The 14,879-nt window shown below is 42.1% G+C and overlaps 1 protein-coding gene across 4 annotated transcripts; it reads right to left on the minus strand.

Moving 5' to 3' along the window:
• Nucleotides 1–2,117: 2,117 nt before the first annotated feature.
• On the minus strand, nucleotides 2,118–14,739 carry LOC131705251 (zinc finger protein 345-like). 4 transcript variants are annotated; one of them, XM_059007616.1, is made up of 4 exons: nucleotides 14,623–14,739; nucleotides 13,535–13,798; nucleotides 11,500–12,001; nucleotides 2,118–3,761 (listed from the first exon to the last, which is right to left on the minus strand). In XM_059007616.1, the coding sequence occupies exons 2-4, from the start codon at nucleotides 13,754–13,756 to the stop codon at nucleotides 2,395–2,397; spliced, it is 2,091 nt and encodes a 696-aa protein (XP_058863599.1). In that variant the 5' UTR covers nucleotides 13,757–13,798; nucleotides 14,623–14,739; the 3' UTR covers nucleotides 2,118–2,394. The 4 variants fall into 4 exon arrangements, with proteins under 4 accessions (XP_058863599.1, XP_058863598.1, XP_058863597.1 ...); XM_059007615.1 differs by lacking the exon at nucleotides 14,623–14,739 and adding an exon at nucleotides 14,362–14,486; XM_059007614.1 differs by lacking the exon at nucleotides 14,623–14,739 and adding an exon at nucleotides 14,334–14,486.
• Between the last annotated feature and the right edge of the window lie 140 nt (nucleotides 14,740–14,879).

The following is a 14,879-nucleotide window of genomic DNA, read 5'->3' on the forward strand; positions in this document are numbered from 1 at the left end:
TGCCATTGCTTCTACTGCTGGGGACACGGGGGCTCTTTGCTCAAGGTGATAATTAAATAGTTATTTATAAATCTGAAAGCTTGACTTGAGTTCATTTTAAACAGAACTTTTCATTGAAGTAAATCTGTCTAGCCGCTTCTATACATTTTGTTTGTATTCTAACACAACACTATTTAATTTGACTCTTGCATTATTATTTTATAATAATTTTTTGTTGTATTTTTTTAGTCCAGTGCAGACGTTGTTCTGACTCCGTCTCCAGCAGCTCAGTCTGTTCTCCAGGACACACGGTCTCTATCCACTGTACAGCCAGCAGCTTTGTTAGTACCAGCTCCATCCACTGGTACCTGCAGAAACCTGGAGAAGCTCCTGATTTATTCTACTTCTAACCGTCACTCTGGGACTCCAGCTCCATTCAGTGGCAGTGGATCAGGGACACAGTTTACATTGAGCATCAGTGGAGTGCAGGCTGAAGATGCAGGAGATTATTACTGTCAGCAGGGCAATAGCTACCCATTCACACAGTGATACACGTCCGTACAAAAACCTCCCTCAGCTCTGCAGGAACTGCTCTGGCTCATAGACAGTAACCACAGGGGATGAGGCTGAGAACAGCTGCAGAGCTGCTACAGTCGGACTGCACAGAGCTGGGTTTGATTAGGCTGTGTCAGTGGTATAGCCTGGATTCAAACCAGCGCTCTCCGGGCTATAGGGCACATCCTGCACTCCGGCACAGTGCCTTTGCTGAATGCTCCACTCGGGAGCCCCTGAATTTTATGATTTTTATTAGATTTTTTTATTTTATTAAGTAAGCAATATTAATAAAATAATTTCAGTATGAATGTAAAATGTTGTTTAATGACAGTGATGACATTTGAATGTGTCCAACGTGAAAGGTAATTTAAAGAAAGACCAGGTCAATGATCTAGTCTTAGAGCCCACCATGGGGGACATTAGTGCTGCTATTACTTTACAATGTGAGGAAGTAAACAAGAATCTATTTGCTTTACTTCATTCTTTTCTTGTTTTCATCATTTAAAAACCTGCATACAGAAGAGATGTGTTCATACTCAGAAAAGTAGTCCAAAGAGTTTGATGATAAAAGCAGCATTTTAATGACAAAGAGCAATTAATTTGACCTCCGAGAGACACAGAGCAGATATTAATAGTGACCACAAGAGGGAGCCAGAGCACCACTGCTGTCCATAATGTAACAACACAGTAATAAGACTATTGAAATAGGCCGTAGCAGTGAGCTCCCCAGTCAGCCCAGTTCTCCCATTGTTAACACAAGGCTCCTCACACCCAGTCATCTAAACACTGTGTCTGGAGGAAGGAGCTGCTCACAGTGATGCATGCTGGGAAACACTGACTCTAATATCTCAACATCTGCAACTTCCACCCCTGACACTTCTAGTATATTTGTTGTCTTACATTTGATTTCTATAAGAACCCAGACTGACGCAGATAGTCAAAGTAAACAGCTTTTATTTCCCTAATCAAATACAGCTCATCGCTTAGCTTGTGCCCTGCTTGTTGTGTTATCTGGTTTTACACTTTGAATTTGCACAGGGTGGGGCTAGCAGCAACACACAGTCTAAAAGCGCATCTACATTTACTCTATTACAGCTGCCTTGTGCCATTCTATGCAAAATAATTAACAATAGCAGTTTGTTTCCTCCTTCAAAGGGTTTACCAGGAGAGCTGCTCTGTGATACAGCTGTAGCTCAAAGCAATCGATGGAGCTGAATTCAGCATTCCTGGACTTCCAATAAGAGCATTTACACTGTGTCCTAAATTTGCATTGCGCATTTTACTTTGTAGTTTGGACATATCATTTTTTAATAGCTTTATTTATAAAAAAAAAACAAAAAAAAACACAGTGTTGAACATGAGCACTCAGATTCTGATCCAATCAGAAATGATCTCTTTCGTATTACAATGTGAGTGTGTGTCTCAGTCACTTCAAGTCATAGAAAGAGGATTTCAAGAGGAGCGATAAAGTGGAGCGAAGCGATTTTAAAAAAAAAGGCGCCAAGTTAGAAGCAAGAATTATGTGAATCTTGGGCCCCAGCACCTTTCCAAGTGTGCCTATTTGCATGACAAGATTGGCCTAATTTCTTCTCCTAACTTGGATTTTTGCATTTGAGATCACCCCTTCAAACAGCTGTTTGTCTAACTTGTTTTTGTCATGGGATATATTTAATATAGGGAGGTAATCGCTCCATAGTGGTTGGCTTTGTGCTAAGGGCGAGGTCGTTACACTAGTAAATTCCATTTAAGGATTTGTTCTGACTGTCTCCTCGGCTTGGGCAGCCACACTATTCAGCAGCACACTGCTGTGCTGAAATGCCAGGAAGCAAAATGGATAAAAGTTATTTTTATGCAGGAACATTATTTACATTTTCTTTTTTTTTTCTCTCCTGTGTGAATTTGCTGGTGTGTAACAAGCGATCTTGACTTACTGAAACTCTTCCCACAATCAGAGCAGTGGTACGGTTTCTCTCCTGTGTGAACACGCCGGTGTGAAACAAGGTGTCCCGACCGTCTGAAAGTCTTCCCACAGTCAGAGCAACGGTACGGTTTCTCTCCTGTGTGAATACGCTGGTGTGAAATTAAGTGTCCTAACTGACCGAAACTCTTCCCACAGTGAGAGCAGCGATACGGTTTCTCTCCTGTGTGAATGCGCCGGTGTACAGCAAAGGATGCTGAGTGACGGAAACTTTTCCCACAGTTAGAGCAGTGATACGGTTTCTCTCCTGAGTGAATTCGCTGGTGTGAAACAAGGTTTGCTAACGAACTGAAACTCTTCCCACAGTCAGAGCAATGAAACGGTTTTTCTCCTGTGTGAACCCGCTGATGTTTTCCAAGTTGTCCTGACTGACTGAAACTTTTACCACAGTCGGAGCAGTGATATGGCTTTACTCCTGTGTGAATTCTCTGGTGTTTTTTAAGGTCTGCTGAATCCCTGAAACTCTTCCCACAGTCAGAGCAGTAATATGGTTTCTCTCCTGTGTGAATTCGCTGGTGTGTTACAAGTTGTCCTGATCGACTGAAACTCTTCCCACAGTCAGTGCAGTGATACGGTCTCTCTCCAGTGTGTATTCGCTGATGTATTAATAGGTGTTCTGACCGACTGAAACTCTTCCCACAGTCAGAACAGTGATATGGTTTCTCTCCTTTGTGAGTTCGCTTATGCAATTCAAAATTTCCTGACAGACTGAAACTCTTCCCACAGTGAGAACAGCGATAAGGTTTTTCTCCTGTGTGAATTCGCTGGTGTTTTGAAAGGTCTCCTGAGTTCCTGAAACTCTTTCCACAGTCAGAGCAGCAATGCGGTCTCTCTCCTGTGTGAATTCGCTGGTGTGCTGTACGGTGTCCTGATGAGTTGAACCTCTTTCCACAGTCAGAGCAGCGATAGGGTTTCTCCCCTGTGTGAATTCGCTGGTGTATCACAAGGTCTCCTAAGTTCCTGAAACTCTTTCCACAGTCAGAGCAGCAATGCGGTTTCTCTCCTGTGTGAATTCGCTGGTGTGCTGTACGGTGTCCTGATGACTTGAACCTCTTTCCACAGTCAGAGCAGCGATAGGGTTTCTCTCCTGTGTGAATTCGCTGGTGTATCACAAGGTCTCCTGAGAGACTAAAACTCTTTCCACAGTCAGAGCAGCGATACGGTTTCTCTCCTCTGGTATTTAATTTCTCTCCTCTCAGTATTTTTAAATTCCTTAACTGGGTCCTTGCTTGAACTGCTGGACTGGAACCTGGAAAAAACAAACAGGAGAGAAAAATCAGAGACTGTTTTAAGTAAGAAATGCAGCAAATGTTCCTTCCTCATTATGTCGTTTCATGACCTTTTCTGGGTTAGGTAGTGTAGGTAACTGTAGTGTAGTCCGCACCAGGGAGGCTGCAAAACTGATTTGATTTCATCCATCTGAACGCATGAAGGAACCTTCTAACTTCTCTTTAACTGAACTTTAGAGGACAACTAAGGATGAGTGAGTATACGTTTAATTTATTCATCACAGGAATAGTAACCTACTATACTGTTTTTTCTGGTGTTGTTGATTATTGTTTATTATTTGTCAAAAAGGGTCGCAATAGGTACCTATCTGTTATTAATACTAGCCCGATCAGCTAGATTAGGATAGGGAGATTGTAGGGGGTAACAGAGCTATAAATTTCTAAGAGGAATCTGTGCACTTTGATTCTGGGGCCCTGTGCCGATCTCGGAAGGTTTGATCAGGAGAGTCAGCCTAGAACTTTTAGTCTTTTTCGAAAAACAGATTTAAGGGGCGGTGTAAAGTAGACAGAGATTGGGTGTTTGAAATACTATACCAGAGTTGCCAGGTCCGCGGTTTTCCTTTAAAAAGACAGCCGCGGGAAATATTTAGGAGTCGCTGGTTGCTACTTTTTGGGCTACTTTCAAGAGGTCTCGTGGTTTTTTGGGCTAGTTTACTTTATACATATAAAAAAGAATAACTATTAAAAATGAATAAACTTTTGCAGCCTACCCACCGCAGTGCACACAAACTACGTAAAACTGTGTTTCCCAATAAAATAACATATTGCGCATGACCACAACCACCACTGCGCATGACCATGCGAGTGAACAGGCGTGAGAGACGAACGATTGTGTTAATTGACAGTGAAAAGCAGCCATTTTAAGAAACAGGGTAGAAACATCGAAACCGCTAAAAAGCAGGAAAAATAAAGAAGTAATCTAAATACTGAAAAAATACTGCAAAGACTGAGAAAGAAAAAGGGTTACAAGAATGGATTAGCCGTGTACCTGGCGATGACTCAAAAGCAGCGTGTAGGTACTGTAAATGTGAAGTGTGAGCACATCACAGTGATCTGTTAGCTCACAGTAAGACAGAGAAACATATTAGAAACGCAGCTCCCTATTCAAATACAAGAAGCTTATTTGACACGGGATTTAAGAAACAAGTTGACAATTCCGTTAAAATATGTGAGTTGAAGCTGGCAGCCCATATTGCTTGCCTTTCCAGCATCCTCACCGTAGATCATGTGGGATGCATAGTCAGGGAAGTTGCACAGAAGGATATTAGTCTTCATAGAACAAAATGCTCAGCACTTATAAAATGTGTCATCGGACCCATTGTTCATTAGGAGATGCTTGAAGACATCGCCAAAGAGCCACACTCTCTAATTGTGGACGAAAGCACAGACATCAGTGCAAACAAGCAACTCTGTGTGGTGTTCAGGTACTTCAGCAGAAAACTTGATCGTATCATGACATCGTTTGCCGGGATTGTTAGCTTGCCAGCCGGTGATTCTCACAGCATTGCAACAGCCTTGTTCAAATTCTTAAAGGAAAACAAATTGGAAGTGGAAAGATGCATTGGTCTGGCAACAGACGGTTGCATTACAATGTGTGGGAAAATAATTCAGTACTAACAAAGTTAAGGGAGGTGAATCCAAAAATTGTGTACATCAAGTGTGTTTGTCATTCACTGCAGCTCTGTGCATCAAAAGCAATGGACGTACTTCCTCGAAACATCGAGTACATGGTATCACAGACGTACTCGTGGTTTTCCCACAGCACTCAGCGTCAAAAGAAGTACCGCGATCTCTATGCCACCATTAATGTTGGAGAAGCCCCGCTGAAGATTTTGCAGCTTTCTGACACAAGATGGCTTGCAATTAGCCAGTGTGTTGATCGAGTGCTTTCTCAGTACGAAGAGCTAAAGTTGCACTTTCAGCTTACAAAAGGACACTGAAAGGAATTACAATGCTGAACTGCTGTACCAGATGCATTCAGACCACGTAAACAGAATGTATCTGGTTTTTCTTCAGCCCCTCGTCACCGAGGTCAACAGAATAAACAAGCTGTTTCAGCCTGACAGTGCCAATCCAGCGAAACCTCTTGCTGATTTAATGACATTTTACCGCAGTTTGATCCAACGAATCATGAAACCTCACGATTTTCCGACATGGTCATCTGTAATGGATTTTGACATAACGTCCGACAGAAACAGCTTGCCACTTTCAGCAGTGGACTTCGGGATCAAGTTCCAGTTAGAACTGTCAGAATCAAAGATCGAACCTCAGAAAGCACAGGATATCAAACGCAGATGCAGAGATTCTGAAAGAGATCAAACAAAGATTGCCTCCCAATATCCAGCAACTTGAGTCACTTACCGTTCTCAGCCCAACTGTTGTACTCAGTTCCAAAAAGCCACAGCTGGCAAATTTATCATTTTTGCCACTTTACAATGGAGATCTTGGCAAACTCAAACAGCAACGGCGAGCTTTGAACAATGTACACTGGGAGCACACTGAAGACAGCCAAATTAAAGAGTTCTGGGTTGAAGTGGCTAAACACACCGATGCAGCTGGTGATAAAGATTTCACTGAACTTGGTCTTTTTGCCTTACCTCTTTTAGCCCTACCATTTAGCAATGCATCAGTGGAACGTGCTTTTTCACAAATGGCCCTAATCAAAACCAAACTAAGGACCCGCATGCAAGAGAAATTGTTGGAAAACATTCTTAGGGTCAGAGCATATATGCAGCGTAATAAGTGTTGCTGCAACCAATTTCAGCCATCCAAAGCAATGCTGTCACTGTTTACAGGTGACATCTACGAAGCAAATAATGCAGAAGATGGTGCCGACTCAGAGGAGCTTTTTAGAAACTAAAATATTATATATATATATATATATATATATATATATATATATATATATATATATAAAGTAAAAATGTTTTATTTTGTACATACTTTTTTCTTTTGGACTTTTTTCTTTGTACATTTAAAATTGACTTGAGATACACCTGCGTGATGATAACAGCTGGCCCTTACACAAGGAGTTTGAAGGTAAGAAGTTAAAAATGTTTTTTATGTGTTATTTCAATGCATGGGGCATACTTAACTTTTTTGTGTTTAAAAAAAGGCAAGCTGTTGGCTCTTTTTTGCAATTTGTTAGGTGCATTTAATTAATATGGCTGTTTAATTGATTTAATTGATGTGATCATCTAATTAGATTGGTGGCATAACTTTAAAAGATTGAACTGTTTTCTTCTTTGGGAAACAGTAGCAGCATTAAAGGATAGGGCTACATGTTAATAATAATAAGCTTGGTTTCAGTAAAAAAAAAAAAACAAATTGGGCTAGTTTTGAAGTGACTTTGGGCTATAAACACTGTAGAAATCTGGCAACCCTGTACTATACAGAGTATAATGGTCCTGATCCCATTCTGGTTGCGAAGACCAGGGAGTCAAGTTGTTTATTGCTGATTTCCTGAGAGGGACTGTACATACAGTTAAGCTTGCCTATGTTGGGGGGCTCCCGAGTGGCGCATCTAGTAGAGTGTGCTCTATAGTCTACAAGTCGCGAGTTCGAACCCAGGCTATTCCTTTGCCGATCGAGGACGAGAGCTTCCAAGGGGCGGCGCAGAGTGAAGAGATGGGGAAGACGAAGGGGCTTCCGGGTCGCGTCCGCCACTGAACAGAAAGGAGACGAGAAGGAAGGAGGGGCTTCTGTTCCATTAGCCAGTAAAATGAGAAGAGGCGGAAAAGGCGGCGGGGCTTCTAGTCCGGCAGCCAGTAAGAAGGCAGCTGCCATCCTGTTGGTCAGGAAAGAAGGAGCTCTCAGCCTAGCAGTCTAAAGGGGAGGAGCTACGGCCAGCCCAGTTACCAGAGAAGGAGGCGGAGCTCTCAGCCCAGCATTGTCAGGGGGAGGAGCTACCGCCAGCCCAGTTACCAGAGAAGGAGGCGGAGCTCTCAGCCCAGCATTCTCAGGGGGAGGAGCTTCCGCCAGCCCAGTTACCAGAGAAGGAGGCGGAGCTCTCAGCCCAGCATTGTCAGGGGGAGGAGCTTCCGCCAGCCCAGTTACCAGAGAAGGAGGCGGAGCTCTCAGCCCAGCATTCTCAGGGGGAGGATCTTCCGCCAGCCCAGGAAGGGGGAATGGCAGTCGTGTCAACCAGAGGGGGCGGAGCTATGGTTCCCACGGGGAGAGAAAATGAGCCTGTCGGAGCGTCTGGAGCCGACAACACCCCTGCCTGAGTGGCCGTTTGCCCCAGCAGCAGCAGAGGAGTGGCTGTTGCCACCACTAGCAGCAGTGTGGCCACTGCTACCACCACCGCCAGAGGGGGCATTAATCACCACCAGGAGTGTGGAGGTTGCCACAACCACCAGAGGGGGCGTTGCTGACCCTATGCCCTGCACCGCATGGGTTAGTGCTGCTACATGGGGACATGGGGCTTAAGGGAAAATGTGGGGGTTAAACGGGCGCCTCCTAACAGAAGCCCAGGGGGCAACAATAGGATAAAGTTAGAGACAGCAGGCAGCAGACGGCAGGGCGTCCAGGTTAGAAAAGGCAGCCATGTCCGTCTGGTATTTGACAGGTGTCAGGGTCGGGGTCGGCTGGACTCTAACTCTACCCCCCCCCCCCCCCCGCCCAGATGTTAAACGTTATTAGGAGGGAAGGAAGGTAGCCTTTTCTGTCGGAACGGCTTTCGTGAAAGTGGGAGGAATATGATCAGGCTGTTGTCAAATGATTGGGCTTTTAAAAGAGAACCGAGTGCCAGTCAGTGCCAAAGTCATAGTCTTCAAAGTCAAGTGTCAAAATGCTTGAGTGACGTTATGGGAAACATATAAAAGTTCAAAATATATGTGAATTGCTTTTGAAAAAAAGAAAGAAGAAAGTACCAGAAAACTCTGACTATTCAACAAGGTCGCTGTAAGAGATAGCCGTCTCTTTTAAAGAAGAACATAACATTAAGTTTCATATTGCACACACTATAGCTTCTAGAGGGAGAGTGAATTAGAGGACTGGGAATGTTAATCAAATCTCTTAACTGTTTCATCGATTTTTACCTACATAATTGGGTACAATTTGGTTTCGACAAACAAACCTACAATAAATTGAACTGTGTTTGGGGTCTCAAGCTGTGTTGTACGGACTGTGTGAGAATGGAGAGAAAGAGATGTCCAGCTGCATTCTGGGACTACAGGCTCTCACCACACAGACACTCATTTGAATGCCCACTTTTTAAATAATATACTTTGAATACTTAGAAGTGATTAGGAAGAAAATAACATGAATTTGGTGATTGATTTTGCATAGAATTAATTAACACATAAAGCATTTTGTTGTAAGAATCATTTAAATGGTTTATTTCTTACTTCTGATAAACACTGAAAGACCTTGGCTGTTAACTCAATCTGGTAGTTATGGACATGTTCATTAAATTACATTGAAGTTTTACCCCAATTAGCCAAATTTGATAAACTACTGTGGATGGTCTTTAGGAGCAGGTCCATTACGATGTTTATCTACCAGTTCCATTGAGAAAGATCCATGAGAATAAATGCAATTCATATTACAAAAATTAAAAGTAATCTGAACATTTTAAAAGTAAGACACATTGACATTGTAATAAGAAAACAAGTTTTACTTTAGCCATTAACTAATTAATGGCTTGTAGACTGAGATTATGGAAAAGCTAATGATTAAAAACTTTTTACAAAAGGGGCCTTGGGCAGCAAATTGGACGGGACCACGTGAAATTATAGACACATGTGGCGAGGGGAATATGATGGTTTGTAAAAACAAGGAAACAGCCGACATATAAATGGTTTCATGTGGATTAGTGCAAATTGTTTAAAGGCTGATATTGTCTAGAACACATTCTAAATTAAAGTCTTAGACCTATATTTCAATGGGGAGGTTGGGGCAAAAGTCATGCAATATACATTTAGGGTTTTCAAATATTAACAAAGAATAAATCCTTCACTTGATTTTTCATTTCAGAAGCTGCTGTTCTGTGTGCATTGGTGAGCCTGCTAGCAGTCACCGAAATGCACCCTTGGCCGGATCCCTCAATGAGATATCAACAAGCCGATTACTGCTTTGCTATGAACTAAGATCTAGTGGAAGCAGTGATTAACAAATGAGGAGAACTCCACAGTGATGTTAATAGAGGGGAAGCGAGAACCCGCAATTGATACAGGCAGTACCTCCAGAACAAAATACTGATGAACAAAAACACATAACACCTGCTGGGGGGGGGGGGGATCGGACATTCCCTTTAAGGAGTTGCGAATTCATCCCTTCAATGCAAAACACACTGGAACTTACTGGTTGCAATATACTAGAGAATAAACTTGGACCACTCTCAATGTGTTTCAGCTTTCATTTCTGAAACAAAAACCCATTATTATTGCCACGACCACGACCAAAGCAAGGGGACCGCCTAGGAGGGCCCCACCCCCAAATTGTGTATATGACGTCTTGAAATGAATCCCGATTCAGACTCTTCACAATAATCACCTCCAAAATATATTGATTTCTGCTGACCAATTTACTGTATGCACAGACTGACAAAGTGGATGTATTTCCTCATGTGTGTACTTGTTCTGCCATAACGGCCCTTTTATTGAAGGATGGGTCCTGATCATGGCATGCTTTTTTTAATTAGTAAAAAATATACTTTTTTTTTTTTTTTTTTTTTAAACTCAAGCAAAAAAGCAAACCTACAAAAAGGACCCTTCACTACAGCATTCACACAGCGATATTACAGGCTGAGCTGCAATTTGGCAGCATACCTCCATTTACATAGAAGGTAAGATCATGCAGTGTTAAAACATGCTGCCTGTGTGTCACACTTCAAAAGAATATACTGTATGCTGCACACATTAAATAGGGATTCGTTTTTTAAAAAACAAAAACATTCTGTTCTTTAAATCTGCAAGAGCACAACACATAAAGCCTGCCGGTAACTCACATTTCAGTATGTTACTCAGACAAGTTAAACTGACAGTTTGTTTCAAACTTTTTGTTCCATGTAATGATACACATAAAACAGTAGGCTACAGTATTTGAATTAAAGAATAAACCATTTTAGCCAGAACTCTCTAACTTATTCTAATAAATTAAACTTTGTTTTATAATATAAAGCAGAAATGCTGTTAACATATGGTATTTGTAACAGTATTTGTGTTTTTATCATTTATATTCTGAGGTGAAATTAACTATTTAAGCTATTTATTACCCAACCTGTGACATAAAATATACAATATAGTAGCCTACGCTGGTCAGACAGTTGGTTCGAACTTCAGCCCCCTGTCATCAGCTGCAGATGTGGGCAGGACCAGATTTCAGAACACGAAAAAATAAGGGGAGTTTTAGGACTGTACCAGTAACATCTATTACACACATTATAGGGTGTTACATACTGTCCTATATAAAATGTGGTGTCTGTTCACACTGAGAAAAATCTGCTTCACACCGGCACTGTGCCTCCACTGAACCACCTTGAGAGTGTCGCTGCATTTCCCAGCATTTCCCATTGACACTGAAAGTGATTCCGCATCAGTGCCGCCACAGACACAGTGATTTGCTTCAGTGTAGACAAGTATGCGAAATGAACCTGGATGCTAATGTGGAGCCCTGCTATCTGTTCTCAGCCTCTCAGTCACACTGTGGCCATCACTCAGTGTAGAATGACAATGTCACAGCTAGTCAGTCACTCACCTGCTGGACTGCACTCTGAATGTGAGCTATCATCGTCCTGTCCACCTCCTTGCGTGCTGTTGGGAGAGCCTTCCTCTCCAGAGCCTTGCTTTCTCACATAGATTCTCTCCAGCACCACGCTACACTCCCGCAGGTGTACCGGACCCAGCTCAGTGGGGGCTGCTTTCAAGTCTTCGGATTCTTCCTTCCCTGGTTTCAAGAGCACCTCCTCTTTCAGGGGCTCCAGTTTAATACGCACCATTTCCAGCACCTCTTCTTTCATAGGAACTGGTTCTTCTGTCTGGGAGATCTCCAGTTCGTTGCGCTCAGCTTTAATTCCAGACACCACTGGCTTGATGCTGTCACAGGGCGTCTCACAGAGCTCCTGTTTAATGGGGAGGGAAGCCAGTCCAGTGAACTCCAGTCTAATGGGGACCAGTTCAAGTTTAGGGAGCTCCTCTTTAATCGGGACAGATTCCATCTTCACATTGTCCAAGGCATCAAACGTGGTTCTGCTTGGTAGCTGTCAGAAAAAAAAGAAAAAAAGATTAAGGGCTGGTTTCATATCACAGACCCTGATTAGCACTGATGCTGAGGCATGTCTACACTGAAGCAAATCACTGTGTCTGTGGCGGCACTGATGCGGAATCACTTTCAGTGTCAATGGGAAATGCTGGTAAAATGCAGAGACACTTTATTCTGTCACTGACCCGTCTCTCGAGGTGGTTTAGTGGCGGCACAGTACCGGTTCTGAAGCAGATGTTTCTCAGTGTAAACTGCAATGCCACAACAGACACTGCATTTTACACAGAACAGTACGTAACACCCTATTATATTTGTAATGGACGTTAATGGTACAGTCCTAAAAAAAACATTTTTTTGTGTTTTGAAATAGGGTTCAACCCATCTGCAGCAGGGAGCCGAAGTTCAAAACAAACAAACTGCAGTGTACAAAAATGAGGGTCGATAGAATAAAAGAAGTCATTGTTAAATTACTAAATGATGCTTTAATCATGTCAGACTTTGTGTAGATCAACTTATTTAAAAATGGATTGATTTGATCGATTGCTCAAAGTAGGTGTTAATCCGCAGGGATCCTAGAAATCTGTTTATAACAGAATACTGTGGAAAAATGCGCAATTTGCATTTTGGCAGAGAATTTGTATTTTTTACATTTTGTGAAGAATGCAAAGAACATCTATGAACCCCACCAACTGAATGAGTTGTAAATGTTTTAATGTAAGCACCAGTGACACTTCTGCAATGTGCACATCATCACCCTGTTGTGTTTGATCAGCCGCTACACCTACACTCTACAAGAAGCCTGGGAAAGTACTGGATGTACTTCATTCATCCCGTGGGGATAAAATAAAATAAGGGTTTTGGAGGTTGCCTGTGCTTTGAAGTTTCGGTTAGGATTGTTAGGATTATGGTGAATTATAAAAAAAAAAAAAAAATTCATGTGATGAACGAATAGCAACTGCCCACCAGCATCGAGTATGTGAGACCTCAGCCCCCCTCAGGCAAAGTCAGCATTTTAAAAGGGGGCTCAACCACCCCTGTGTTTTGAGACATGTCAGGGCATCCCTGCTGATCACAAATGAAAAGAAAAATGGTTTCACATTACTAACGTGAAATACATTGAAAGCACTTAGATCAAAATACCTATACAGTTTGTATACACAGCAATGCAGTCGAATACGTTTGCCTAGAGATTTATTGGTATAGAACTTCTGACAGATATATCTTAGTCAGTCTGACATACATAACCAACCCATAAATAATTCTTTAAAAAAGAAAATCTTATAACTGCTGTGACTACATTTTCACCATTCTGGTGTTGTGGTCCCGTTCATGGGTTCTTTGTTAAAGATCACTTAACTCTGTTATTTTACGGTCAAAACTACAGATATATATCTATAGATAGATCTAGAGCTACAATCAGCAGAGTTCAAGTGAGATTTCGGTCCATCATCTTGGGTGATGATAAGAACACGAGAGAGTACACATAGTTCTATATATGTCTCTGGAGGGGTTCCAGTTTAGTAATACACACCATTTCCAGCACCTCTTCATTCACAGGAAGGGGTTCTTCTGTCTGGGAGATCTCCAATTCATTGCGCTCAGCTTTAATCCCAGACACCTCCGACTTGATGCTGTCAGATGGCATCTCACAGAGCTTCTGTTTAATGGGGAGGGAAGACAGTCCAGAGAACTCCAGTCTAATGGGGACCAGTTCAAGTTTAGGGAGCTCCTCTTTAATCGGGACTGATTCCATCTTTAAACTGTCCACAGTATCAAATGGGGTTCTGCTCGGTAGCTGCCAAAAATAAAAAAAGAAAGATTATAAGTCCTGTCAAAGAGGTTTAAGTGGGGGCTCCTGACAGGCACACCCAGTAAAAGCGCTCGCCCGAGTGCAGTGGATTTGTATTTCACTTTCAGACTCCAGAATTTAAGATGGATTTAAAAATACCAGAATTATTCTGATCTGACTCTTAAGGTGGATTTCACTTTTAAATCGCCACAAAACATGAAGATGTTTAATTTAAATTACTGATTGCGCATGCGTCTATTCAAAAACACTCCTGCAAATTCGGCGAGTTTTCGGTTTAACCCTGAAGCAGAAATCGTGTTAACCATTGACATACACACACACACACACACACACACACACACACATATATATATATATATATTAAACATGGATTACATTGTCAACGTGTAGTTTATACTAACGTTTCAGAAAATGCGCAAACATTTGACTACATGTTGTATTCACACACAAACAGGAAACAGGCTGGTCTCGTACAAGCAGTGTTATAGATTGGTGGGTTTCCACAAACGATCAGACTCACACTGTGTATTACTTCTAAATGAACACACTTTATTGAAAATCACACATCCGGTACCACGAACTCAGCTCTTCCCAGAATCCCGCTCTCCAACATCTTCCTACCAGACCCCATCTCCCTGTAACAAAGGTTCCCACCGAGTAAGCGCTACAGTTCATTGAATCACCAGACTGTTACATTTGCTTAGTGGCAGGTTAGTAATATTACGAAAGCACACAATTACTTTAATTGCTTGTTCTTATATCACTGACCAATATAAATCCAGGATTTTATGAAATGGTTAACAACTCACCCGCTACTAATCTTCAAAACTCAAACCCGCCGCAATACTTGCGCTTTAAAATGATGCGTCCGGTTCAATTGAGTTTTGGGAAACCAAGCTTGTTCTGGGGGCAGAACTAATGCTTTACTTCTGATTGGTTACTTGCGAGTCTAAAAATGTTTAATGGAACATTTGATTGGCCAGATTATGTGACAAAAAGCTGGTGGGGAAAGACCGGGAAAAATGTAGGTGTGTCTGACATTGCGGTTAGAACTACCCACTGAAAT

This window comes from Acipenser ruthenus, chromosome 35 (assembly GCF_902713425.1).
Source record: "Acipenser ruthenus chromosome 35, fAciRut3.2 maternal haplotype, whole genome shotgun sequence".
Taxonomy (NCBI): Eukaryota; Metazoa; Chordata; class Actinopteri; order Acipenseriformes; family Acipenseridae; genus Acipenser; species Acipenser ruthenus.